The sequence below is a fragment of the Trichosurus vulpecula genome, chromosome 4, assembly GCF_011100635.1.
Source record: "Trichosurus vulpecula isolate mTriVul1 chromosome 4, mTriVul1.pri, whole genome shotgun sequence".
Lineage (NCBI taxonomy): Eukaryota > Metazoa > Chordata > Mammalia > Diprotodontia > Phalangeridae > Trichosurus > Trichosurus vulpecula.
This window is the reverse complement of record NC_050576.1, coordinates 74,274,279-74,301,921: the sequence shown is the minus strand read 5'-3', so window position 1 is coordinate 74,301,921 and position 27,643 is coordinate 74,274,279. Positions and strand designations below refer to the sequence as shown.

General features: G+C 40.4%; 1 protein-coding gene across 1 annotated transcript in view; it reads right to left on the bottom strand.

The window, feature by feature from the left end:
- Nucleotides 1–22,709, bottom strand: part of TDRD5 (tudor domain containing 5) — a 56,214-nt gene extending 33,505 nt beyond the window's left edge. The window contains exons 1-6 of the mRNA XM_036755935.1: nucleotides 22,654–22,709; nucleotides 21,826–22,067; nucleotides 16,844–17,251; nucleotides 15,693–15,874; nucleotides 14,852–14,935; nucleotides 342–398 (exon numbers count right to left, since the gene is read on the bottom strand). Coding sequence (XP_036611830.1) covers nucleotides 342–398; nucleotides 14,852–14,935; nucleotides 15,693–15,874; nucleotides 16,844–17,251; nucleotides 21,826–22,057 — 963 coding nt within the window. The 5' untranslated portion in view covers nucleotides 22,058–22,067; nucleotides 22,654–22,709. The remainder of the gene's footprint in view (nucleotides 1–341; nucleotides 399–14,851; nucleotides 14,936–15,692; nucleotides 15,875–16,843; nucleotides 17,252–21,825; nucleotides 22,068–22,653) is intronic.
- Between the last annotated feature and the right edge of the window lie 4,934 nt (nucleotides 22,710–27,643).

The window sequence follows — 27,643 nt, the reverse complement described above, 5'->3', positions numbered from 1 at the left end:
TTAACTCATTTAACCTTCGCAACAATCCTAGAAGGTAGCTATTACAAATATTATCCCCATTTTATGAAGAGGGAAACTGAGGTTTGTGGGCATTAGGTGACTTGTCTAAAGTCACACTGCTAGTAAGGCATATAGATGAAACTTGAACTCAGGTCGTCTGAGTCTAGGTTCTTAGCCCTTTCCACTATATCACACTGCCTTAATGACATAATAATTAAACTACCAAAAAAAAATTAAGGCACACTGGATGACCAGTGAAGAAGCAGAATGATTTCTAACTCTCCCTAGGAAGAGAAACTTTACAAGGCTCTAACTGGTACAAGAGAAAACAAAATTCTCACCTCAAACTCTCCAAGCAGCTTAGAAATAAGCAATCCCTGTGGAAATTTGGATGCAACCTAGAGAAAAGAAAATTTCAGACTAGATGACTTTAGCTGACAAGAATTAAAAATACCTAACTATTCCTAAACAGGATTAGCACCACCCCCCCCAGGTGCTTCAGAAACTTGAATATTTTTAGCTTTTCTTAAATCTTAACTTTTGGGAGACAGGTACAGAATATTTTAAGGCAAAAGGGAAGACAGTATAAATATTTATGAAAATTTCTTTAAAATTATCTACAACTAGTTCCGTAAAATGCTGGATATGTTAGGTATCTTGGACCCAGAAGTGAAGCAATTTGGTGATAGAAACAATGTCAAGAAAGCAAAAGAACAGCAAAAATGGAAAGTAAGTGGATTTCATCTTCTACCTTCCAGAACTTCTCTACCTCTAAAGCAATTTGTTTGGTGCCCACCAGAAATTTTACATTTTTTTTTCAACTTGAATAGCATTTTTCCACTATATTTGAAAGTACTGGACATTTCTAAAGAATACTCACTCAAGTGCCTCATATGTACCAGATACTGTGCTAGCACCTGGTTATGTAAAGAGAAAAGTTGAAACAGTCTTTGCCTGGAGAGTTGCTAGAGGAATTTGTATTTTATTGGCAGAAAAAACACATCTATAGATTCAAACAAAATAGATGCAGGGTAATATTAACTGAGGTCACTGGTTTGAGGTCACTGGTTATCAGGAAAAACTTTATGTCAAAGGTGCTGCTCAAGCTGCATCTTATAGAAAGCAGGGATTCTAAGAGGCAGAAGCAAAGAAGTGTATTACATGCATGCGGCACAGCCAAGTACAAAGGCCTAGAAAGAGGAAATGGAATGGCATACACAAGTAAAGTAAGTAGGCCAGTGCACCAAGTGAGACAGGCTACAGAGAACAGAAAAGGGGGTCTGGGACACAGCTTGGAATGCACATGAAAGGATGATCCAGCAAAGGAAAATGAAATGAAGTGGTAAGACAGGCAGGAGAACCAAGAGAGAATAGTGTCACAAAAACCCACAGAAGGAAGAGGAGCCAGGAGAAGGTGGTCAGACCAAATAATGAAGAGGGACCAAAGAAGAAGGGGCTTGAGAACACGTCATAAAGATCTGGCAATCAGTAGATCACTGATAACTCTGGAGAGAGCAGTTTCAATTGAGTGGTGAGGTCAGAAGCCAGACTGCAGAGGTTCTGAAGATAATGAGGGAACACAGCCAGTAAATATAGACAGCCTTTCCTTAAAGTTTAGCTGAGAAGGGGAAGAAAGATATAAGATGACAGCTTGAGGGGATGGCAGCGTCTAGTGAAGGCTTTTGTTTTGTTTTTTAAAGGATGAAGGCGGCTTAGGTTTGTTTGAAGGCAGTTGGTGTTCAGTCATTTCAATCATGTCCAACTCTTCATGACCCGATTTGGGGTTTTCTTGGCAAAGATACTGGAGTAGTTTGCCATTTCCTTCTCCAGCTCATTTTACAGATGAGGAAATTGAGGCAAAGAAGGTTTAATGACTTGCCCAGGGTCACACAGCTACTAAGTGTCTGAGGCTAGATTTGAATTGGGGAAAATGAGTCTTCTTCACCTCAGGCCCTACACTATCCATTGTGCTACCTACCTGCTCTCTTTGTAGGCAGTAGGTAAGTAAATTCACTGGGAGGGCACTTTACCTTCTGGAAAGAATGACTATATGGGAGCCTTATTATTCCCTTTTAAAATGAGAACAGAAATATCATAAGTAAAATTTATTATTATTACATGAAAATTGAAACTCATTTAAAATGAGCCAGCTGAAGAACACTCTAAGTAAAATACATATATTATACACACACACTCTCTCGCACATACAAATATATGTAATGGAATAGAAGGGGAAAGGCATTGAAAGTGATGAAAATGTATACTAAAAAAATTCTTAATATAAACAAAGTAAGAAATCCTGAAAGGCTCAAATTGTTAATAAGAGTTCACATTTATATTGAACTTTCAAGTTTTGCAAAGTACTTATTTTGACCCTTACAACAACCCCACGTGAGGCAGGTAACTAGTACTTTCCTCATTTTAAAGATGTGGAAACTGAGAATTTAAATTGAAAGAAGTTAGAATATAAGTTCCTTAAGAGTGGAGATTGTTTTATTCTTTGGATTTGTACTGCCAAGCCCTAGCATAGGGCCTGATATGTAAGAGGTACTTAATAAATGCTAGTTGTGTGAATGAGGTTCAGAAATTCAAATGTCTTGATAGCCACTCCAATGCTCTAGCTATAACACCACATAGCTTCATCTGGGTAACAAACATATACATGAAATTAAATAACTAGAAATTTTAAAAATGACAAGAGGACATAGAAAACATGAATACAGCTAAGAAATAACGGGAACAATTAAATGAAATTAAATAATCTGAGGAGATCATGGCAAAAGCCATCAAAGTAACATGAATAATTTTCAAATATGAACAAAACTATAAGTAGAACAAATATAGAAGAAACAATAGCAAATGCTTGGGGAGCAGAAAAACTAGCTCCAAAAAAAACCACCATGGAAAAGATTTGGAAGCATTGTATATAAAGCAACAGATCTAGAAGACTGACATCTTCCCCCCATTACACATAGTTCAGGACATCATTCACGAAAATTTTTGAGAATAAAAAGTGGGTGACACACTGCAAACTGAAGGAAGTCCTCTACAAAGGAAAAAAATAAAACAACCCTCCCAGAAGATCATAACTGAACTTCAAAATCAAAACACCAAGAGAAAATATTCTTATACAGGAAAAAGATTACATACCAAATAGTCAGTCAAAACCACACTAGATTTTCCTATAAAAATTCTAAATGGTTGAAAAAAACTTGAAACTCAATACATTTAAAATTAAAAAGCCAAGGCTTAGGTCCCAGGATATCTCCTAGCAAATCTAAGCATTCTGTTGGAAGGCAAAGGATTAACACTGAAAATGCAAAGGACCTTGCAGAACTAATACAGAAAAACCCTCTACAGCAAAAGAATTTTCAGAACAAAGATGGAGAGATAACCAGGATAGTTAACTACTTTGAGTAAGACGAGTACAACTGCAGTGAAGACTGCTGGAGTTGGAATCAGAGTTGAATCATAGCTCTGCAACTTATGACCTCTGTATGATTGGGCACATCACTTTGGGCCTTCAGTAAAATGAAAAGCCAGAATAAGAAATTACAATTATAAGGAATTCAAAAAGAATGAAAAGACTTTTATAAACTGATGCAGAATACAGCAGAACCAGAACATACATTATAACAAGAATATAAAGAACACTAATGAAATATCATGTCCAATCTTGCAAATAATGAAAAAAGGGGTAGACTAGAGAGATGATCTTCTGTGGCAGTGCTGAGGATAAAGTATTCAAATGAAATATTTTGTGTTGCCTTTGGGTGCACAATATAATCAACTTGAGTGGAATACAAGATTGTGAAAGCTTCCCTATGAATAACTCAGGCAAGGTGATACTCAAATAGTACAAATTTAGTTAGGATGTGGACCTCACTAGGCCTAAGTTTCGTTTTCCTGTAAATCATATGATTTCGGGGAAATCAGGTGATATTCCCCTCTCCCCCTCCCCTAGCCTACTTACAAACCGCCATCTTAACATTAAAGTTTCCCTATAAGGTAATCCTGTAGTTTCTGTGCTGGTATTGGGTAAAACTTATTCCTGGTTAGATTGTGAGGCTACTTGTTCCTGCAAATGGGGACAGGGGTCCAGCCTCTGGGGTGGGATTTCTTAGAATTGTTTGTACAAGGATATATATCCCCTCCTTGCCTTCTCCCCCTTGCCTCTCTTCACTACTATCTCCGCCCTGGTAGTGGGAGATGCCCAATTCTCGAGACTTGATCAAATAAAGCTTCTGTTTTTTTTCCTACCTTGAGAAACTGAGACATCTCTGTTGTTTTTACTTGAGCCAGTGGTTTTTTGTCCCACACAAACTCTTACATTTTGCCCCTCCAAAAAGTCCCTGACACTCATCCATTTATTGAGTTAAACCTTCCTTTCATCTTCTGGTTTCATTTGTAGTGAAATTCTCAAGATTTACAATTTGGTTCTTTCAGTAGCATAGTATAGTATATACTTTTCAGTATAGCAGAATATAACTCAGTTATGAGCCAATTATCTAATATTTAGAATACCAAAAGAAAAATTAATGTCCCTCTTCTGCCACTCTACCACCAACACTCCAGAAGTACAAGGCCACAAAGGACTGCTAGCGGCCATTTTGTTTTTGTTTTTTTTTTTCATGGTTGCCATGACCAAAGAATATATCACCATAAAACCAGTCCATTGGTGAAGATCCTCTCTACTTAGCTAAATGAGTACTAGGAAAGTAAATATCTATTTCCAGGACCATATTCAAAGCCTTTCCAAAGAGTAGAATCTATGCTTTACTGATGTAGCTTTAGAGAAACCAGGGTCCCCTCCATAGCACAATGAAGTACTGCAGTAAGACTTTGTGGAAAAATATTTACCCAGGGATAAGAATATTTGATATTCGTATTGGGTTAAACTATGGGATGGTAGAGTTGGGTTTGAAAAAGAACAATGAATATTATCAGAAGTGCCAAAAATGAAACATCAATAAATAATTCAAAGTACACTGCAGATTAACTAAGAAAAAAAAGTCAGTTATAGAAAAGAGAATGGCAAGGAGAGGGTAGTTATGATCCCAAAGTGAAAGTACTTTCTATCTAACAAAAGGGGGCCAACAATCAAATTTTAGAGATATTTTCTGAATAGCATAAACAATAGAAGTTCTGTTTAGTGCTATGACTGCTCAGTTTAGCTTAGTAACAGAAACTATAAAATAAAAATTGCATTCCCTTCTGATATAATAAAACTTTAACCACTAATGGTAATAGGTAAGTCAAATTTAATTTCTGAATGTTCAACTGAACAAGTATTTATTAAGCCTTGAAATACAAAGCACTGCTAGGTGATACAAAGTCACAACTAAAAGTCTTTGCCTTCAAGGAGCTCACATTCTCCTAGGGTTTTTTTTAAAAGACGTACTGAGAGATGTATACACATAAAACTAAGTAAACTGAAGAGAGTGAGAACACTATTAACTCAAGTGGGGAACAAAAATCAGGCAAGGTGTCACAGGAGGTAGCAGTTGAGCCTAAGCCCAAAGGAAGACAAGGATTCTGAGATGCTGAGACTAGAAGGTGGTGCTTCAATTGCGTGGAACAACTAGTTCAGATGCACAGAGATGTACTGTTAAGCTCAGGAAACTGCAAGCACACAGAGTTCATCAAGTGCAGTAGGATCAGTGCTAGACAGTGAAGTTAAGAACAAACTGTAGAAGACTTTAAGTGTCAGGCTAAACAGTTTTACCTCTGACCTAGAAACCCCAGAGATGCCCTCAAGGTTTTTGAGAGCATGAGAATGACAGGGTCAGATATTATATTTTATTTTAGCAGCTCTGTAGAGGAAACATTAGAGCAAAGACTAAAGGCAGAGAGACCTATTAAGTTATTACAGTAGTATAGGAGAGAGACGATAAGGGCCTTAATAAGTGCTAGCTGAGGGAGACAAAGGCATGTCACCTAGTTTTGCTGGGTTGATACAATCAAAGGATTTCTGAACAATGTTAACTTAGCAACTATGAAGGAACCCTTAAAACCCCCTAGATGGATGAGAGCCTTTAAGGCAGGGAGTAGGGCAGACGAGAGCCTGCTCTCTGCCAGTAAACTAAGAATGGCTTGTACATTTTTTAATACAATAAAACTATTTTAAAATATAGACAGGCAACTAGCGGATTGGTGGTGCAACTGTGATTTAGTACACCCATTTTAGAAAGCAATTTGGAACTGTCAGACTCCACTCTACCCCCCCCTCAATATAGGCCCATAGTTTCCTATTACCTCCAGGATTAAATATAAAATCCTGTGTGTGTTTGGCTTTTAAAACTCTTCACAATCTGATCTCTTCCTACCTTTTTGGTCTTCTTACACCTGATTCCCTTCCACATAATCTAGGATCCAATGACACTGGCTTCCTTACCTTTCCTTCCAAATTTTACTCCATCTCTACCTTTTTTCTGGCTGTTGCCCAGCTCTGGAATTCAGTCCCACCTTGTCTCTGCCTTAAACAAGACGACTCGGGGAGTCTGTCGGAGCGCAGACCCCAGAGGCCTCAAACCCCAGGCAAATGCAAGGGCACCAGACCAAACCAACTGGGAACAGCAGAGGAATCTGGCCAGCCTGCGGGCCTGGGAGAGTGCCAGGCGAGCAAAACGCCAGAGCAGGAACAGGATGGAAGTACCCCCTACGGCTGCGATTGAGCCCCAGGCTTCTCAGCCCAGGACAAGAGTCTGTCGGAGCACAGAACCTGCAGCCACGCAGCCACGGGAGCAGCTAGCCCAGAGGCCTTCAACCCATAGTCTAAAGGTTTGAAACTCACCTTTTTGGACTTCCGGTAGCCCGGATGTGCAGGTAAAACGGCTCACATCCCTCCTTTGATTAAACCCAGAAAATAAAACCTCAGGAGAAACAGAGGAGCCAGAAGAGGGGCTTCGGTAGCAAGAGAAGTGGAGGAGAGGGCCCTTCCTGTGGTGGCGGAAAGAGACTAGAGCAGGAAGAGGTGTCCCAGCAGCCCTCACCTCAGCAGAACAAGGAAAGTAACTGAGCCCCAGGGGGTGGAGCTAACTAACATCAATGCCAGGACCCCAGACTTGGCTTTGCACCAGGCAGACCACCCCTCCCCACACCTCAGGAAACCAGAGGCCATAGCACATAAAGCTAGATCCCAACACAAGAAACTTAGGACAGAGCCCCCTGAGCCTCAGAAACAGACATGCACTTCAGAAACCAGGAGGGAAAAAAAAACCACCATGAAAAAGAATTGTAAGAAGCTTTCAAAGACAACTGACTCACATTATGGAGACAGGGAAGCCCAAATTACCAATTCAGAAGAATACAGCATGGACACTACACCCACATCTGAAACCTCAAAAGGGAAAGTGAACTGGTCTCCAGACCAAAAAGCATCCCTGGAAGAACTCAAGGAGGACTTTAAAAACCAAATTAGGGAGATAAAAGAAAAAATGGAAAAAAAATCATTGAGGAAAACAAATCTTTAAAAGGTAAAATCAGGGAATTGGTTAAGGAAAATCAGAATACAAATGGAGAAAATGTCTCATTGAAAAGTAAAATCAACGAAATGGAAAAGGAGATAGAGAAGACAAAGGAAGAAAACAAAAAATTAAAAATTAGAATTGGGCAAGTAAAAGCTAATGACTCCATAAGACATCAAGAATCAGTCAAACAAAATCTAAAAAATGAAAGAATAGAAGAAAATGTGAAATATCTGATTGGAAAAACAACCGACCTGGGAAACAGATCCAGGAGAGATAATCTAAGAATTATTGGTCTACCTGAAAGCTATGATGAAAAAAAGAACCTGGACAGCATCTTCCATGAAATCCTTAAAGAAAATTGCCTGGAGGTCCTAGAACCGGAGGGAAAAACAGTCATTGAAAGAATTCATCAATCACCCTCTGAAAAAGATCCCAAATTGAAAACTCCAGGAAATATTATAGCCAAATTCCAGAACTACCAGGTCACGGAGAAAATATTGCAAGCAGCTAGAAAGAAACAATTCAAATATCACAGAAATACAGTCAGGATCACGCAGGATCTTTCAGCTTCTACATTAAATGACAGGAGAAATTGGAACACGATATTCCAAAAGGCAAAGAACGCTGGACTAAAATCAAGGATCAACTACCCAGAAAAATTGAGCATAATTTTCCAGGCCAGGAGATGGACATTCAATGAAATAAGAGAATTTCAGACCTTCCTGATGAAAAGGCCAGAGCTCAATGGAAAATTTGATCTCCAAATACAAAATTCAAGAGAGACATAAAAAGGTAAATGGGGAAAAAAAACCCTAGTTAATCAAGAAGGCTGATTAATTACATCCTTATATAGGATTATTTTGTTTTATATATGTTTGATACGTATATGTCAATCTTGAGAATACTATACTTATCATGACAGTTGAAAGGGATGTTCATAGACTGTGGATGTCATAAAATAGCCTATATAATGATAAAAAATATAATTATAGAGATATAAAGGGATGGTTCTGGGAGAAGAGGTAAGGAGCCAGTAGAAAAGGGTAAATTATATCACATGAAGAGGCACAAAAACATATTGTAGTAGAAGGAAAGAAGGGAGGGAGAAGAGGATTATCTGAGCTTTACTCTCATCAGATTTGGCTCAAGAAGGGAATAACATACCTTGATAAGTATAGAAATCTAACTTGTCCTACAGGCAGTAGGAAGGGTAAGGGGGAAAAAAAGGGAGGGTGGTGGTCAGAAGGGAGGGAAGAAGCAGCAAGTGGAAAATGGTAAGTTAGGGGAGGGGAATCAAGAGGGAGGGTAAACTGAGGAAGGCGGCAGTCAAAAGCAAAACTCTGTTGAGGACTGGACGGGGAAAGGGAGAAATAAAAGCATAAACGGGGGGGGGGGAAATAGGATGGAGAAAAAGGCACAGATAGAAATCATAACTGTGAATGTGAAGCGGATGAATTCTCCCATAAAACGGAAAGGGAGAGCAGAATGGATTAAAAACCATAATCCTACGATATGCTGTTTACAAGAAACACATTTGAAACAGGGGGATACGCACAGCATAAAGATAAAAGGCTGGAGTAGAATATATTGTGCTTCAGCTAAAGTAAAAAAAGCATCCAAGGCAAAATATGGACTTTCAATAAAATAGAGGACTTTCAAGCTTTCTCAGTGAAAAGACCAGAACTGAATAGAAAATTTGACTTTCAAACACAAGAATCAAGAGAAGCAGGAAAAGGTAATCAAGAAATGGAAATTGCAAGGGACTTACTAAAGTTGAACTGTTTTGTTTACATTCCTACATGGAAAGATGATGTGTATGATTCATGAGACCTCAGTATTAGGGTAGTTGAAGGGAATATGCATATATATATGTATATGTTTATGTATATATATATAAGTGAATGTGTATGTATGTATATATCTATGTGTATATGTATGTATGTGTATATATATATGTGTTATATATATACATATATATATGTGTATATATATATATGTATATGTAAAAGAGAGAGTGCAGACACAGGGTGAGTTGAAGATGAAGGGAAGATATCTAAAAGAAATAAAATGAAATTAAGGGATGAGAGAGCAACATACTGAGAGAGGGAGATAGGGAAAGATAGAATGGGGTGGATTATCTCGCATAAAGGTGGCAAGAGGAAGCAGTTCTGTGGGAGGAGGGGAGAGGGCAGGTGAGGGGGGAATGAGTGAACCTTGCTCTCATCAGATTCGGCCTGAGGAGGGAATACCATACATACTCAGTTGGGTATCTTACCCCACAGGAAAGAAGAGGGAGGAAGATAAAAAAAAATAAAATAAAAGGGGGGGGATGATGGAGGGGAGGGCAGATGGGGGTGGAGGTAATCAAAACAAACACTTTGGAAAGGGGACAGGGTCAAGAGAGAAAATTCAATAAAGCGGGATGGGTTGAAAAGGAGCAAAATGTAGTCAGTCTTTCACAACATGAGTATTGTGGAAGGGTTATACATAATGATACATGTGTGGCCTAGGTTGAATTGCTCAACTTCTTAGGGAGGGTGGGTGGGAAGGGAAGAGGGGAGAGAATTTGGAACTCAAAGTTTTAAAATCAGATGTTCAAAAACAAAAAAGTTATTGCATGCAACTAAAAAATAAGATACACAGGCAATGAGGCGTAGAAATTTATCTTGCCCTACAAGAAAGGAAGGGAAAAGGGGATGAGAGGGGAGAGGGGTGATAGAGGGGAGGGCTGACTGGGGAACAGGGCAATCAGAATATAAGCCATCTTGGAGTGGGGGGGGAGGGTAGAAATGGGGAGAAAATTTGTAATTCAAACTGTTGTGAAAATCAATGCTGAAAACCAAATACGTTAAATAAATAAATTTAAATTAAAAAAAAATAATAAAACAAAACTGAATGTATAGACAAAAAAAAAGTAAAAAAAGCAGAAGTAGCAATCCTAATTTCAGACAAAGCAAAAGTAAAGATAGATCTAATTAAAAGAGATAAGGAAGGATACTACATCCTGCTAAGAGGCACCATAAACAATAAAGCAATATCATTGTTTAACATAACATGCAAATTCTTAGAGGAGAGGTTAAGGGAGTTACAGGAAGAAATAGACAGCAAAACCAGAATAATGGGAGACCTCAACCTCCCCCTCTCTGAACTGGATAAATCTAACCTCAAAATAAATAAGAAAGAAGTTAAGGAGGTGAACAGAATCTTAGAAAAGGCAGATATGATAGACCTCTGGAGAAAACTGAATGGGGATAAAAAGGAATATACTTTCTTCTCAGCGGTACATGGCACATACTCAAAAATTGATCATGTACTAGGGCAAAAAAAAACCTCACAATCCAGTGCAGAAAGGCAGAAGTAGTCAAAGCATCCTTTTCAGATCATGATGCAATAAAAATTATTTGTAATAAAGCACCAGGGAAAATAAGCTAAAAATTAATTGGAAACTAAATGATTTAATTCTAAAGAATGAATGCGCCAAAAAGCAAATCAGAGAAACAATTAATAACTTCATTCAAGAGAATGACAATAATGAGACAACATGCCAAAACTTACGGGAAGCAGCAAAAGCAGTTCTTAGGGGAAGTTTTATATCTCTAAATGCTTATATGAATAAAATAGAGAAAAAGGAGATCAACGAATTGGGGATGCAACTGAAAAAGTTAGAAAAAGAACAAACTGAAAATCCCCAATTAAATAACAAATTAGAAATACTGAAAATCAAAGGAAAGATTAATAAAATTGAAACCAAGAAAACTATTGAATTAATAAATAAAACAAAGAGCTGGTTTTATGAAAAAACCAATAAAATTGATAAAACTTTGGTCAATTTGATTAAAAAAAGAAAATCAAATTACCAGTATCAAAAACGAAAAGGGTGAATTCACCTACAATGAAGAGGAAATTAAACAATAATTAGGAATTATTTTGCCCAATTGTATGCCCATAAATTTGACAACCTTAGGGATATGGATGAATTTCTACAAAAATATAAATTGCCCAGGTTAACAGAAGAGGAAGTAAAATTTCTAAATAACCCCATCTCAGATAAAGAAATTAGGTAAGCCATCAATGAACTCCCTAGGAAAAAATCTCCAGGGTCAGATGGTTTTACATGTGAATTTTATCAAACATTTAAAGAACAATTAGTTCCTATACTTTACTATACTTTACTTTATACTTTACATACTATTTGTGAAAATAGGTGAAGAAGGAGTCCTACCAAATTCTTTTTATGACACAAATATGGTACTAATATCCAAACCAGGAAAAGTCAAAACAGAGAAAGAAAATTATAGAACAATTTCCCTCATGAATATTGATGCAAAAATTTTAAATAAAATATTAGCAAAAAGACTGTAGTAACTTATCACGAGAATAATACACTATGACCAGGTTGGATTTATTCCAGGATTGCAAGGCTGGTTCAATATTAGGAAAACTGTCAGCATAATTGATCATATCAGCAACAAAACTAGCAGACATCATGTGATCATCTCAATAGATGCAGAAAAAGCCTTTGACAAAATATAACACCCATTCCTATTAAAAACACTAGAAAGCATAGGAGTAAATGGAACCTTCCTTAAAATTATAAATAGCATCCACCTAAAACCATCAACAATTATTATTTGTAATGGGAATAAGCTAGATGCATTCCCAATAAGATCAGGGGTGAAACAAGGATGTCCGTTATCACTCCTCCCATTCAATTTGGTACTAGAAACGTTAGCTGTAGCAATAAGAGAAGAAACAGAAACTGAAGGAATTAGAATATGCAAAGGAGAAACTAAATTATCACTTTTTGCAGATGATATGATGATTTACTTAGAGAATCCTACAGAATCAAGTAAAAGACTATTTGAAATAATAAACAACTTTAGTAAAGCTATAGGATATAAAATAAACCCACATAAATCCTCGGCATTCCCATACATTACTAACAAAGCCCAACAGCAAGAGATAGAAAGCGAACTTCCATTTAAAGTTACTGTAGACACTATAAAATATTTGGGAATCTATCTGCCAAGACAAACCTAGGGCTTATATGAACGTAATTATGAAACACTTCTCATGCGAATAAAGTCAGATCTAAATAAATGGAAAAATATCAGTTGCTCATGGTTAGGCTGAACTAATATGATAAAAATGACAATTTTACCTAAATTGATTTATTTATTCAGTGCCATAACAATCGAATTTATCAAAAAATTATTTTACAGAGCTGGATAATAACAAAATTCATCTGGAAGAACAAGAGGTCTGGAATATCTAGGGAATTAATGAAAAGAAATGCTAGGGAAGGTGGCCTAGCCATACCAGATGTTAAACTGTACTATAAAGCAACAGTCATCAAAACTACTTGGGGCTGGCTAAGAAACAGAGCTGTGTATCAGTGGAATAGGATAGGTAAACAAGATGGAGAAGTCAACGACTATAGCAATCAACAGTTTGATAAACCCAAAGAATCCAGCTTCTGGGCTAAGAATTCACTATTTCACAAAAACTGCTGGGAAAATTGGAAAATGGTAGGGCAGAAACTGGGCATAGACCAATATCTTACACCATATACCAAAATAAAGTCAAAATGGGTTCATGATTTAGGAATAAAGACTGATACTATAAGCAATTTGGGAAAGCAAGGAATAGTTTACCTATCAGATTTATGGAAAAGAAAAGAATTCATGACACAACAAGAGATAGAGAGCATTACAAAATGCAAAATGGATAATTTTGATTGTGTTAAATAGAAAAGTTTTTGTGTAAACAAAGCCAATGCAACAAAGACTAGGTGGGAAGCAGAAAATTGGGAGAAAATCTTTACAACTAGTGTCTCTGATAAAGGCCTCATTTCTAAAATATACAGGGAACCGAGCCAAATTTATAGGAATACAAGTCATTCCCCAATTGAGAAATGGTCAAAGGATATGAACAGGCAGTTTTCAGAGGAAGAAATTAAAGATATCTACAGGCATATGAATAAATGCTCTAAGTCACTACTGATTAGAGAAATGCAAATCAAAACAACTCTTAGGTACCACATCTCTCCTGTCAGATTGGCTAAAATGACAAAACAGGAAAATGATAAATGCTGGACAGGATGTGGGAAAATTGGAACATTGTTACATTGCTGGTGGAGATGTGAACTGATCCAGCCATTCTGGAGAGCAATTTGGAACTATGCCCAAAGGGCTATAAAAATGTTCATACCCTTTGACCCAGCAATATCACTTCTAGGGTTGTATCCCAAAGACATCACACAAGTGGGAAAAGGACCCATATGTACAAAAATATTTATAGCGGCTCTTTTTGTGGTAGCTAAGAACTGGAAATCAAAGGGATGCCCATCAATTGGGGAATGGCTGAACAAGCTGTGGTATATGAAGGTAATGGAATACTATTGTGCTATAAGAAATGGGGTTGATACGGACTTCATAACGAAAAAATCTACACAACATAATGCTGAGCCATCGGAGCAAAACGAGGAGAACATTGTACACAACCACAGATGTATGGATTCTATGAGGACTAACCCTGACAGACTTTGCTCTTCTCAGCTACACAAGGTGCAAAGACAACTCCAAAGGACTCACGATGGAGAACGCCATCTACCTCCAGAGAAAGAACTATGAAGTATGAATGCAGATTGAGGCATACTTTATGTTCACTTTTTTTTCTCTCTTTTGTTTTTGTTTCTGGGGTTTTTTTTTTTGGTTCTGTTTCTTCTTTCTCATGATTCATTCCATTGGTCATAATTCTTCTCCACAACTTGACTAGTGTGTAAATTAATTCAATGCGAAGTTATATGTGGAAGATATATGGGATTCCATGCCGTCTCGGGGAGCGAGGCGAGGAGGGAGGGAAGAAAATCTGGAACTCAAAATTATGTAGAATCGAGTGTTGTAAACTAAAAATTTAAAAAAAATAAAATAAAATAAAAAAGAATAGGTATAGGAAAAGTAAGGCACGGGGAGACATGTGGACAGAAAAAGTAAATTCAGAGTTCTAGATCAAGCAGAAGAACAGTTACGAGATGAAATCACAGATGTGACCATGTCTATATATGGCACAGATAGTGAGAAGATCATGGGAGTTGAAGAGACTGATGAATTAGAATGCCAGAATTTCTAACAGAGCCTCGATTGGTCAGCTGAAGTTCTTGAGAACAAGGGACAGAGAGGAAGACTGTAAATCACATTCCGAATTCCTTGAGAAAGCAACAAGAATAACTTGTCCAATGTCACAAAGACAATCATTAACAGTACTCTATTATTCCCAGGTCCTCATATTATAAATCCAGGGCTCTTTCACCACACCAGTCTGTTGCCCCTCCCCCAAATCCCATTGCTCTTATATATTTACCAGAAGTATAGAACACTTACAAATTTTATTTTCTTCTTCAGTTCTGAATTGATGGTCCCTCCTGGTCCAATTTGTGCAATCACTGATTTGAAAGTATTTTCCAGCTTCAAAAAATAAAAAATAAAACTATGGTGTCAAGAAGATGGTAAAAGGTAAAATATAAAAAAGACACAAAATGACATTTCTTTTACTTAAGCAAATGCACTTTGCAACATAAATCAACAAGCAAATTAAGATACATTCAAGTATTATTCATTCATTCAAGGTGTATGATCATTGTCTTACTTTAGAATTTCCCGTCATAATCAATGTTATCTTCTAAGATGGTACTAATGATAGTCAAGTGGAAGAGTCTTCACTTATTCATTATCTTTACCTTTCCTTCTTACACTAATTCTTAGTGAACATTGTCAATTAGCTTACCAACACTTTTCTTAAGCTAGGAGGAATTCTATCCACAGTCTCTCTAGCATCCCAATGTTGCAATGAACATTTCTGACAGCAGAATGGATTTCCATTTGTTTCCATTTTTCAAGTTATTTTTGGCACTAAATAAAAGGTCTTTAAAAATCTATCACTACACATTATACCCTGAAAGAATTTCTCTTTGAGTTTCATATTAAAATGACTTGAATGGCACTTATTTTCAAATATGTATTCACTGTTAGATCAAAATTAGTAAAGGTTTAAGGATTCCAAGGCACTTCCATGGGAAAAATTAGACTACTTATCCCTGAAATAACTAAACAATTTTGGTTTTAAAAATCTAAAACTGTTTTTTTATTGCATAGTTAGCATATATTATATTTAAGAGACAAACTGAATTTTTTTAAAAGCATTATCACCTCCAAAGTTTCCCACCTGGTTTAATTTCTCAGATTGGTCCAAAGAAGAGGTCTCCATGCCATTCAATTCTGTGGTTTTCACTGGATGTGGCTGTTTCAGTAGCTCAGTAGCAGAGGCAGGTTCTGGCAAATGTGTCCTTTCTATAGGTGTTGGCATGGAGGATTTGGGTTGTTTTGTTCCAACTTGTGGTGTTTTACCTTACATGTATAAAAGAGAAGTGAAAAAAATCTTATCAAAAGCCAAGCTTAACATACTTAACATACTTTCAAGAAATTAACCATTAATCTATCACCACAATCTCCTTATCATCTCATTAATAAAATATGATAAAGAGAAAGGCTATCAACTACTCAAAATAGGGAAGAAATTATTCAATTAGATTCCCACTTGTTTAGTGAGATTTACTTCAGCTATAATGGTGACAGGCAACCATCATCTAATGAGAATGCATTTTTAAAGTGGAAAAAACACATTGGACTTCTGAATATTGGATTTAGCAGTCCGAACACCTGAGATCCAACTTGACAACCGGTAAATGACTTCGGGCAAATAATTTACTTCTTTGAACTTCAGTTTGCTCATTTATAAAAGAGAATAAGCATACGTAAAGCTGTACATATGAAAACAAAGTGGCTTAGATCTCTCTCACTTGACTACCAAGAGTTAATTTAATTGGGCATTTTCTCCCATGGCTCCATTCATACCCCAAAGCTGTGCCCCTGGTGGAAGAGAATAATCTTCCCAAAGAGAAAAGTATGACACTTCCATCAAGTGTGTTCTCCTGCTAGATCTTACAAATCTACATTGCCTACCTTTCAAGGATCTGGTGAGCATCAAATAAAAATCTACATTAAAAATCACTTTGTAAACCATTAATAATCATTAAGTATAAGAAAAAAATGTTAAGTATTATTATACTGCAAATGATACTAGAGTTCTTCAGCTACTTTTAAGCAGTGACACTATAAAAACCAGATGGCTACAACACTGGTGCCAGCAGATAAAATGGTGTTTTATATGATAAAAGCTCATCACTCAATGTATGTTATGCCTACTAAGTCATAATAAGTCTGTGTAGACTTAACCTTCAACTACACTCATTTATCTTTAAGAGGAAGAGGAGGGAAAAAAAATTCTGAATGTGCTACCCATGCTCACACTCTTACCTGCTGGTAACCCCGTTTTCTGTTCACATGGTAGATTTCGCTTTAAGGTCAACAAAGAACCTGCCCGGGTCTGCTCAACGGCAATGATATCTGAAGCTGCACTCAGCACTTCAAACATAGAAAGAAATCCGTATTGCATATATTGGAATGATCGTCCAAATCGCTTTGCAAAGGCCTTTTCGAAATCAGAAAGGAGGATTGGAGAAAAAGCCAAGAGGTCCCTTAGCTCACTCTTTACCACAGCTGGAAGAATGGGAGGTATCCTCCCCCGGTACGGTAGTCTTCGACGAGAGCCAGAACTAGAACCAACACTTGCCCTTCCTTTCTGGGCAGAATTTCGAAGCTTGTTACTACTCCTTTGTTTTGCAACCAAACTTGCTATTCCTTTGGTTGTTTCATCTGGAATGGCTAAGAAAAAGGAAAAAAACGGAACATTAAGACTGCAGTTCCTCCTTGAGCTCCCTGTAGACATAATCTTTAATTTTATTTGACACTAATTAAACTATTTGTGTGCATGTATAGTGCATGCATATGTGAATGTATCATATAATGTTTACGTTACATACTATGTTATACACACTTATATGTATGTTATACACATATTATATATCATATATACACATATACACACATCCAGTTTTTATATTGCCTGGTGTTTTAAGTTGAACTTGGGATGGTCCAAATGATTAAAAAAAAAAGAAAAAAGGAAGAGCCAGAAAAATCTTTAGGGATTATATCTAGTCTTTTCCTTCTGCCTATACTTCCTGCTTTTTGTTTATTTGAAGGTTAAGCTTTCCAGAGGATAGAAAGGAGAAGCAGAAATGTTGCTTATTAACTCATAGAAGATTTGAAATCCATGTAAAATGATTATGTTTATCACTATTATTTCTCCAGAGATCTATTAGAGACAATACAGTATAAGTGATGGACTTGGCAGTCAGCAAAACCTAAGCTTGAATCCTGCTTCACATGGTTAGTAGCTCCATGATGCTGGACAAGTCACTTAATTTCTCTGGGCCCCAGTTTCCTCATCTGTAAAATCAGAGGGCTGGATTTGATAACCTCAAAGGTACCTTCCAATTCTAAATCTGTGATCCCATGAATCAGAACAGAACTGAATTTGAATCCTGCTGGTGAACATTTACTAGATGTGTGACCCTGGGCAAGCCATTTATCACCTCTAAACCTCATTCTTCTTAATCTAAAGCCTGTATGAAGTGCCCCATGGTTTGGCAAGTCCCTGCCAAAAGAGGGCAAAGTCTAGCTTCTAACAAAGTCTCAGTAACAGAGGGCACCTGCTTTTTGAGGACCAAATTAGCTAAATGGAGAAATGCTCATCATCTTCTAAGTTACACACTTGGTGATAAATTTTTTGGACATGGCAACCAATTGAAGAGAAATGCAAAATAAAAATAGCTCTTAGTTATGCATGCCTTTCCCAACTTCTGCTTCTTCAATGAAAATGACAAAGTGGAAAAAATGAGGGCAGAGGGTGTTAAGAAGTAGTTTTTAGACCATCTATAACAATTAACTTAAGATGAGAACCTTCTCCAATGACATATTAGAAGAACTGAATTTCATCAGTGTTGGCTTTTTTGATATAAATGAAATCAGAAGAGAGGCGAAATAAGCTGTCAGAGGTGATTTTATCATTCTTCCAAAGGCATCTGAGACACTTTATGGGATATCTAGTCATATTCCATCAGAGTGCTCATATTAAGTATTTTTCTAAAAGATCACATACAAAAATAGCTGTAGCATGTGCATCAACATCCATAGAAGACAAAGGGATACAATCTTTACAAAGCACTCAATGAGAACTTAAAAATGTAAGCTACAATTTGATACACAGTGATCTCAAGGCAAAAGCAGGAGTAGGGGATGCCCAAAGGGCTATAAAAATGTGCATACCCTTTGACCATGCAATACCACTTCTAGGGCTGTATCACAAAGAGATCATACAAATGGGAAGAGAGCCCACACGTACAAAACTATTTATAGTAGCTCTCTTTGTGGTGGCCAAGAACTGGAAATTGAGGGGATACCCATCCAATGGGGAATGGCTGAACAAGTTGTGGTATGTCAATGTAATGGAATAGTACTGTGCTATAAGAAATGATGAGCAGGCAGACTTCAGAAAAACCTGGAAAGACACAGATGAATTTATGCTGAGTGAGGGGAGCAGAACCAGGAGAACACTGTACTCAGCTACAGTCACATTGTTCGATGACTAACTTTGACAGACTTGGCCCTTCTCAGCAATGCAAGGTTCTAAAACAACTCCAAAAGGCTCAAGATGGAAAATGCTCTCCACATCCAAAGAAAGAATTACAGAGTCTGAATACAGATTGAAGCATACTATCTGCTCTCCTTTTTTGTTTTGTTTTGTTTCTTCTTTCTCGTGGTTCATTCCGTTGGTTATAATTTTTCTTTGCAACATGACTAATGTGAAAATATGTTTAATGTGAATGTCTGTGTAGAATCTGTATCAGATTGCATGCCATCTTGGGGAGAAGAGAAGGGAAGGAGGGAGATAATGTGGAACTCGAAAGCTTGTGAAACGGAATGTTGTAAAGTAAAAATGAATTTTTTAAAAATGTAGAGCACATCCAAGTACCGTACTATTGGTAGTAGGAACAGAGAATAAACTTGCATTACAAAACAAAAAAAAGTAGGACTAGGTGGACAGAAAAAAAAATAAACTGGAAAATATGGCTCAGGAGTAAGGAGAGAAGCCAAGGACTGTAAACACACAAGCCTCACCTCTATATACCATGAACACTTTCTTTGAGAAAACAATCATAGGATGTTGGATGTGGTAAGCACCAAGTAACATAAGAAAAATGATATTACTGATAGGAAATGACTTGTTACTGATATAGGAGTTATTCTCGGATCAAGTGTCTGTGTACAATCAAACCAAGGGCTTGTTAAAGCAATGATTAAAATACAAAACTAGAAAGAATAAACATGAGAAAAAGATAGGAAGGGCAATTATAATAATTTCAGCCTGACCTATTTACACAAGTTCTTGATGTAGTTACCTGGGGAATTCATGGATGAAAGAACATCAATACAAAAATCATAATAATTTCATATAGAAGTTCAACAGATGTAAATATATTGCTGTAATGACCAAGAATCTAAAAACCATTTTAAGCAGAAAATACTTAACTTGTCAAGCAGAAAAGATATGATAATCAAGAGCCAGCACCAATTAAGAATATAAACCTGAAATCACATGGAAAAGGATAGTGGAAGATCATGAGCACAGTGTTGCCTCATAAAACAGAAGCAGTGGAGGGAAGAACCAGTGGAGGGAAGAATCAGTGAGAGGGCCTGTTCTGAGAGAATTTAAGGATGAAAATGGAAGGAGGTCAATAAACATAAGACAACAAAGATTTTTCTCATCCACTTTTCACCATCAGGGACAGGGGAGCCAAAGGACATCTGGACTTCAAAAACAGTCCTGGTGTGACAGTATAGGAGGGGGTTATGGGACTGAAGGGAACACAAAGACAGAAAAAAGTAGCTGGCCCCAATCACCTGTAGAGAGGAGGTCAATACTAGAGCTGACAATTTTAAACACATTGCAATTATCTATTTTCAAGGAATCTAAAGGATGGCAGGGTAACAAAAGCATGGAAGGAACCTTGGAACCACCACAAATAAGACAAGAGAACATCAATAACCACCAAACCACATATCTACTTCATCTATACAATTCTGACAGTCTACACATGCATCAAGGTCAACCTTGGCAGGGGATATCAGAAAAGGAGGCAAGTTTTCAAAAGCAATATTCATCAGTTGACTGCATCATTATCATCACACAACTAACTGAGATGCACAGATGGGCAGCAAGGTGGCACCAGGCCTGCAGTCTGAAAGACGTGAGTTCAAACGTGGTCTCAGATACTTTCTAGCTGTGTGACCTGGGCAAGTCACTCAACCCTATTTGCCTCTGTTTCTTCCTCTGTAAAATGAGCTGGAGAAAGAAATGGAAAACCACTCTAGTATTTTTTCCAAGAAAACCCCAAATGACGTCATGAAGAGTCAGACAGGACTAAAAAACAATTGAATTACAACAAATAAAAAATCCAAGGTTCCCCCTAGGTCTGACAGTTTGTTGACTAAAACAAGGTAGTCTTCCGGATGGGCTCCCAACTCAAGAGTTTAACTTAATCATCCACACAGGATAAAATAAGTGACTAAAGAATGTCTATATCGTAACATCAGTTGGATGGGCAACCTATATAGATCACGTCTATAGTATATTTTATCTTGGACAAATACTGCAAATGTACCATGAGCTGCATGCAAACTTCAACAGAAAAAGGGAAATGAAGTGGATAGCCTTTGGCTGATGATGTGGTATATTTCAAAACACCAAGCTCTCTCTGAAACAAAGGCCCACGTTTTTAATAGCAATATTCTTCTGGTGATGTTTTATGGCTACCAATTACAGAATACTAGAGTGTCTGAAGAAATGAAATTGAGGGCAGTGGACAGGTGCAAGCAGGTTGTGACACATTACAAACACAGAATTAAAGGAGAAGTGGAATGTCACCAAAAATGTAAAAGACTGGTTGCTTGTATAAGGGATAACCAATGGACAGCCCATGCCCTCGCAGTATCCTCACAGTATCAAGAATAAAAAAGAAAAGCCCCCAGAATGCTGGGTGAACCTTTCACTGAATTTTTGGAAAGACGCAGAATAAGCAAGCATAGCTCGGTTGTGCCCCGGATTACGGTGCATGACCATCAAAGCCCTAACATTCCTACTATGGACCTCATGGGATTCCTACAAGTACTTTGCAACCTTTAACTTTGCATCAGTGACCTTATCGGGCTCAGCTTTCTCAGGCATGGACCCCAGATGTGGGGATCCCCTCCTCCCAGTTTCCTCTAGCCCTAACGCCTGTGCCAGCTCCGAGGGTCGTATTCATCAAGGGGTCCGCCCCTGGGGCTCTGCGGCCTACCTTTGAGGATGATGGTGCCATCTCCGCAGGGGCAGACGCTCACCACGTCGGGCATGTCCAGGACCAGCTCCATGGTGGACCGGTAGCCCAGGACGCGGAGCGGCAGGTGGCTGCCCACCATGGACAGGTACTCCCTCTCCAGCTGCTGTGGGCTCAGGCCGTCCTTGGTGGAGATGAGCAGGGAGCGGATCTCCTTACGCAGACACTCCTGGACCCTCTCTTGGTCCGACATACTTCCTCTGCTACAGGAGGGCGACACACATGCGGGAGAGGAGAAATTTCACGATTTTAGTATTAGCGGTTAATAAAAAGACAGGGCGGGAGAGTTAACGGAGAGGCACGGCAGCCACTTGCTCCCTTCCGTGGCTCCGGCCGACTGGGCGTTTATTAAGCACCTGCTGCGTGCCCGGCACCAGGAACAGGAGGGAAGGCCGCGCTGGCCCCCGCCCCTGGTCGAGGACCCCCAGACCCCGGGTCTGATCTTGGGGAAGCGTTCTCACAACACGAGGCGGCCCCGCGGGCGCGCCGGGGAGAGGGTGAGGGCCCTGGGCCAGCTTTCCCCCTCCCACCCAGGGGCCCTCCAGCCGTTTTCCTCCGCCAGCCCCGCCCGCTCCTCGCCCCACCCCGGCCGCCCCCTGCCCCACCCCTGCACTTCCCCCGTCACGCGGGCTCGACCCCAGCCCCGCAACGTTCGCCCCCCAGTCCGCCGCCCCCCAACGTCCGCCCACGGGCCCAACGTCTCTTCAGGCCGAGGCCGCAGGGCCGGGCCGGGCCTGGGTGTAGCGGGGACCCCGGCACGGCCGGGAGCGGCCTTTCCCCACCGCTCACCGGCTGAGCTGGGCCGCGGGGCCCCCGCTAGAGCTCTGCTCGCCTCCCTCTCCGGCCGCCGCCGCTGCCACCTCCCCCGGCTGCCCGCGGTCCGGTGCGCGCGGCCAGCCGGGCCGAAGAGCGAACTGTGAAAGACGGACCTCGCGCCTGCGCAGCGGCGCCCGCCTGTTCAGACGACCCGGACGTAAGACGCCGGGCTCCTGGAGGGAGGCTGCGCGAGGCGGCCAGAGCCCTCGGGACTGTTGGGACGCCACGAGGCCGCCGTACAGGGCCAGGAGCGGGGGCGTCGGCGTCCTCCCCCGCCCCCTGTGGCCCGGCCCCCGCTCGGCCCCGCCACGCGCGCTGGCGTCGGCCAAGGCGCGGGAAGTTCCCTCTGGGGCCGCGAATCGGGAGCTGGCCGCCGGGTCTGCGGCGGCGGTCGGGGGCCGGGGGGTTGGCGCGGGGGCCGCGGCCTCGCCGGGAATGGGGAACCGGCAGCTCGCCCTCGGGGCCTCGGAGCCCGGCCCCTGCGGTGGCAGCGGCGGAAACCGACGGGCCGTGCGGGACGGCGGCGGCGGAGGAGGCAGCGGCGGGCGCGGGCAGGGGCATCTCAGGGCGGTCGGGAGCTGAGCGAGGCCGGAGCCCAGACACCAGCCGCACATCCCGGGCGGGAGCAGGAGTGGAGCTGCCCAGACGACTGGACGGCAACCCGGAGGAGGAAGGGCGGGGGCAGGGGCCCCGGAGGCCACATGGGCCCTCGTGCTTGGCCGGGTCCCAGTGCCAGCTCCGCTCCACTCGGGGCACGTCATCTAGGGGAGCTGCTCTCTCCCCAGGGCGGTGCCAGGTGGTGCCGAACCCCCCTCCTGGGGTTATGCCCGCCCACTCGATATCAGCTTTGGAGGGGCTGGGGCTTGGGAGAGTGAAGTAGGGGGTCTGGACTTCCAACTCCACCCCTGGGCAAGGGGTATGGAAAGCTGAACCTGGGGGGAGGGGGGGACAGCAAACAATGCACGGTGTGGCCTCACTAGGGAGCCCCAGGCGCTGATGCAGATTCTGGAATTAGGAATCCGGCGAGTTTGGGCCCTTTTTCTACCCTCAGTTCAAATCCCCAGTCCCTAAGAGGCCCCACCGTTCCTAGTGCCACTTGTGTGCCCTGCAGAGGTGGTGTCTGGCCAGAAGCCTTTTGGACAGACTTGGAGGAGGAGCTCTCTCCCCAGAAAGTGCCTTACACTTCAGAGTAGGCCACTGATTGTTCCTGATAGTCATTTAAGATCATTTGAACCCAAATAAGGGACGAAGCCTGCTTTGCTCCAAAAATGCCCTTTCTTGTGTCAGCAACTTTAAGACCAGATAAGGCTGACTAGGAGCATTCTCCTCCTTTGTAACTACTAAAGGATAGCATACCTGGGACCAGACGTTGTCCTGAGTAGTGAGATTTCTCTTAGCTAGATATCCTATGGACATAGGCTATAGTGGGGAGACACAGATATCTTGGGATTGCAATTTCAATTGACATTTTGTCAATTGTCTCATTGTATTTACAACTTATTCAACTAAGAAACTTCCTGTCTCATGCTATAGTTAAACACATATGGAGACCATAAAGCTGAAGGACATAGACATCCTGAGTAGGGATTGTTCTAAAATTTATAAAAAGGCTTAGCCGTTTTTTTAATAAGGCAGCCAGAATTTATGTTCTGGCTCCATGCATGCATGTATTCTCCTAGCTTTAAGGGAATAAACAGTATGAATTTATCATGTAGCCTGTTTGCCTCTTTTAACCAAACTAAGGTTGACATTAGCAATTATTTTTTCTTGCCCCCGGAAGAAATTTTCCTTTTTACAGCTTCAACTCATTGTTCCTAGTTCTGTTGCTTTCTGGGAAGAAGGAGAACAAGTCTAATTCCTCTTGCAGGTGAAAAGACCTTCAGGCATTTGAAGACAGGTGTAAACATCCTTACTTTCTTCTGCCAATGCTAAGCATGGTCTCCAGTGCCTTTGCCAAGGTAGCTGCCCCCCCACTCTGGACGTTTTTTCCAGCATGTCCTTAAAATGTGACACCTGAGTTTGCAGACCATTTCCTAATGTTTGGCTCTGATATACCTTTTTCAATTTATTATAAAATTCTTTTATTTTTAAATTTTGAGTTCTTTCCCTCCCTCTTCCCCCATCCCTACCCAGTGAGAAGGTAAATAATATGCCAATTATACTTGTGAAATCATGCAAAATATAGTTCCATATTAGCCTTTTAGAAATACATAGTGAGAAAAGTATAACTCAGTTTGTATCCAAAGTTCATGAGTTCTCTCTCTGGAAGTGGATAGCATTTTTTTTTGTCCAGAAGTCCTTTGGAATTGTGTTTTAGATCTTTGTATTGATGTGATTAACCAAAGCTTTCACAGTTCATCTTCAGTACAACATTGCTGTTAATGTGCACAATGATCTTGAGGTTCTCACTTCACTTTGTATCAGTTTGAATAGGTCTTGACATGTTTTTCTGAAACCATCCCCCTCCTCATGTTGAGTGGGGTTGAGGGAGCCAAGGAACCCCAAGACTGGAGTTCCCAGATGGGGTTATTGAGAGGGAGTGCCTCTCAAAGACCTGAGTACTGGAGAGGGTTGGGGGCTGTCTGGAATGAATTCACGATCTCAAGCATTCTTTAAGTCAAGGTGGCAAAGATTTATTACACTTCACAGTGGGCAAGAGTTCTTAGGGAACCTGCAACCTTACAGGGGTGCAGGGAAAGTTTAAATATGAGATTTGGGGGTGAAACCTGTTAATTAGGTGTTTTGGGGTGGGATTAAGGAGTGGCTAAGGGGTGGTCCATTCTTAAAGGAACATGCACTTTTTGTATCTACTGCACAGGTATCTTACCCAAAGTTCACTGGGAAATAACCCAAGGTTGGGGGAGATCTGGAGGTATGGTTTTGACTGTGAAACCTCACTAAGTCAACTAACAGTCAGGGACTGGAAATATCCAGGTAGCTTCCATCAAATGTCTTGTTAGGCAAGATGAATGTAATACATTTGACTATGTCTAGGATACATATCAGTAAGGTTAGTAAATATTGTTATGTCCCAGTGCACAGCCAATTAGCACGTACACAGAGTCAGACCAATAAATTCTATATGTGCAGCTGGCCTCAGTAACAGGAGTAGAGATAAGTGTTTTGTTAAGGCATGCTGCCCTCGAACTGGAGAGGAACTACTAGGGCCAATGCTTTGAAGCTAGGGAGAGATGTGATGTTAGAACTGGATGTGGTCTTGGAATTGGAGTCCAGGCACAGGCATCCAAGCAGAGGCTAAGGAGAAATGTTAGAATTAGGGTCCAAGCACAAGCACCCAAGCACCCCATCACTCACTTCCTATAGCACAATAGTACTCCATCACAATCGTGCCATAACTTGTTCAGCCATTCCAAAACTGATGAGCATCCCTCAATTCCCAATTCTTTGCCACCACAAAAAGAGCTGCTATAAATATTTTTGTACAAATGGGTCCTTTTTAAATACATATACATATATTTAGTTTTCAACATTCATTTCCATAAGATTTTGAATTTTGAACTTTCTCCCTTACCTTCTCACCCATCCCCAAGACAGGGTGAAATCTGATATAGGCTCTACTTACACATTCATATTAAACATTTTCCCGTTAGTCATGATGTAAAGAAGAATTAGAACTAATGGGAGAAAACACAAGAAAGATGAAACAAAACAAAAGGAGAGCAAATAGTATGCTTCAAACTGCGTTCAGATTCCAAAGTTTTTTGTCTGGGTGTGGATAGCATTTTCCATCATGAGGCTTTTGGAATTGTCTTAGCTCCTTGCATTGCTGAGAATAGGGCAGGCATTTAAGTGCAATCATTGCACAATGTTGCTGTTACTGTGTACAGTGTTCTGGTTCTGCTCACTGCTCTCAGAATCAGTTCATATAAGTCTTTCCAGGTTTTTCTGAAGCCTGCCTGCTCATCATTTCTTATACCACAGTATTATTCCATTGCATTCGTATACCACAACTTGTCCAGCCATTCCGCAATTGATGGACATCGTCTCGATTTCCATTTCTTTGCCACTACAAGAAGAGCTGCTATAGATAATTTTGTACATGTGGGTCCTATTCCCATTTTTATGATCTCTTGGGGATACAGGCCTAGAAGTGGTATTGCTGGGTGAAATGGCATGCATTTTTTTTAGCCCTTTAGGCATAGTTCCAAATCATTCTCCAGAGTGGTTGGATCAGTTCACAACTCCACCAACAATGCATTTAGTGTTCCAATTTTCCCACATCTTCTCCAATATTTACCATTTTCCCCTTCTGTCATGTTAGCCAATCTGATAGGTTGAATGATAAATCATTATAGAAGATCTTACATATTATAGTGTAAGCCCGGCTTTTCTTCCTTCCCCCTCCGTCCCCCAGATCCTGCAAGATCTTTAGACTTTCTGGCTTGGAATAAAGAATCAGACATTAACCTCTCAGACATTGTTCTCTGGCTGATGGGCCCAAAGAATAGAATACACTAGGAGACAGACCCGAACAAAGTACAGGTAACTCTTAAGACAAAGGACAGGAAATTCCAAAACTGCTTCTTGAGGACCTAGCCAGTTCTCAAAAACAAAATGATTGACAAGATCTTCCCCTCGCGAGGGGAGTGGCTGCCCCTTCTGGAGGGGAACATCCGGGACAGTTAGCTGTAGGCCCTCCTTGTTCAGGAACCTATAAAAGTTCCTATGTGGAACAAGCTAGTAGGATCTCACTTATGGAGAGGAAGTTTCCTGGGATCAGTTTCCCTCTTGGACCTTGATCGAGCTGGGCTCTGTGAAGTGGGACCCCCCTTCAGCTTTGAGAGGATCAAGTGCTAGAGTTCCCGCGAGAGGTAATGAATCTATGTTGTTTGTGTCTTTGTCTTTGTTGTGTTGACTGTGTTTGTTAGAGTACTTCCCCTGTCTTTCAATAAAAGCCATGTTCTCTCAGGAGTATGCTTTATTGCCAGGGCGAATCCAAATC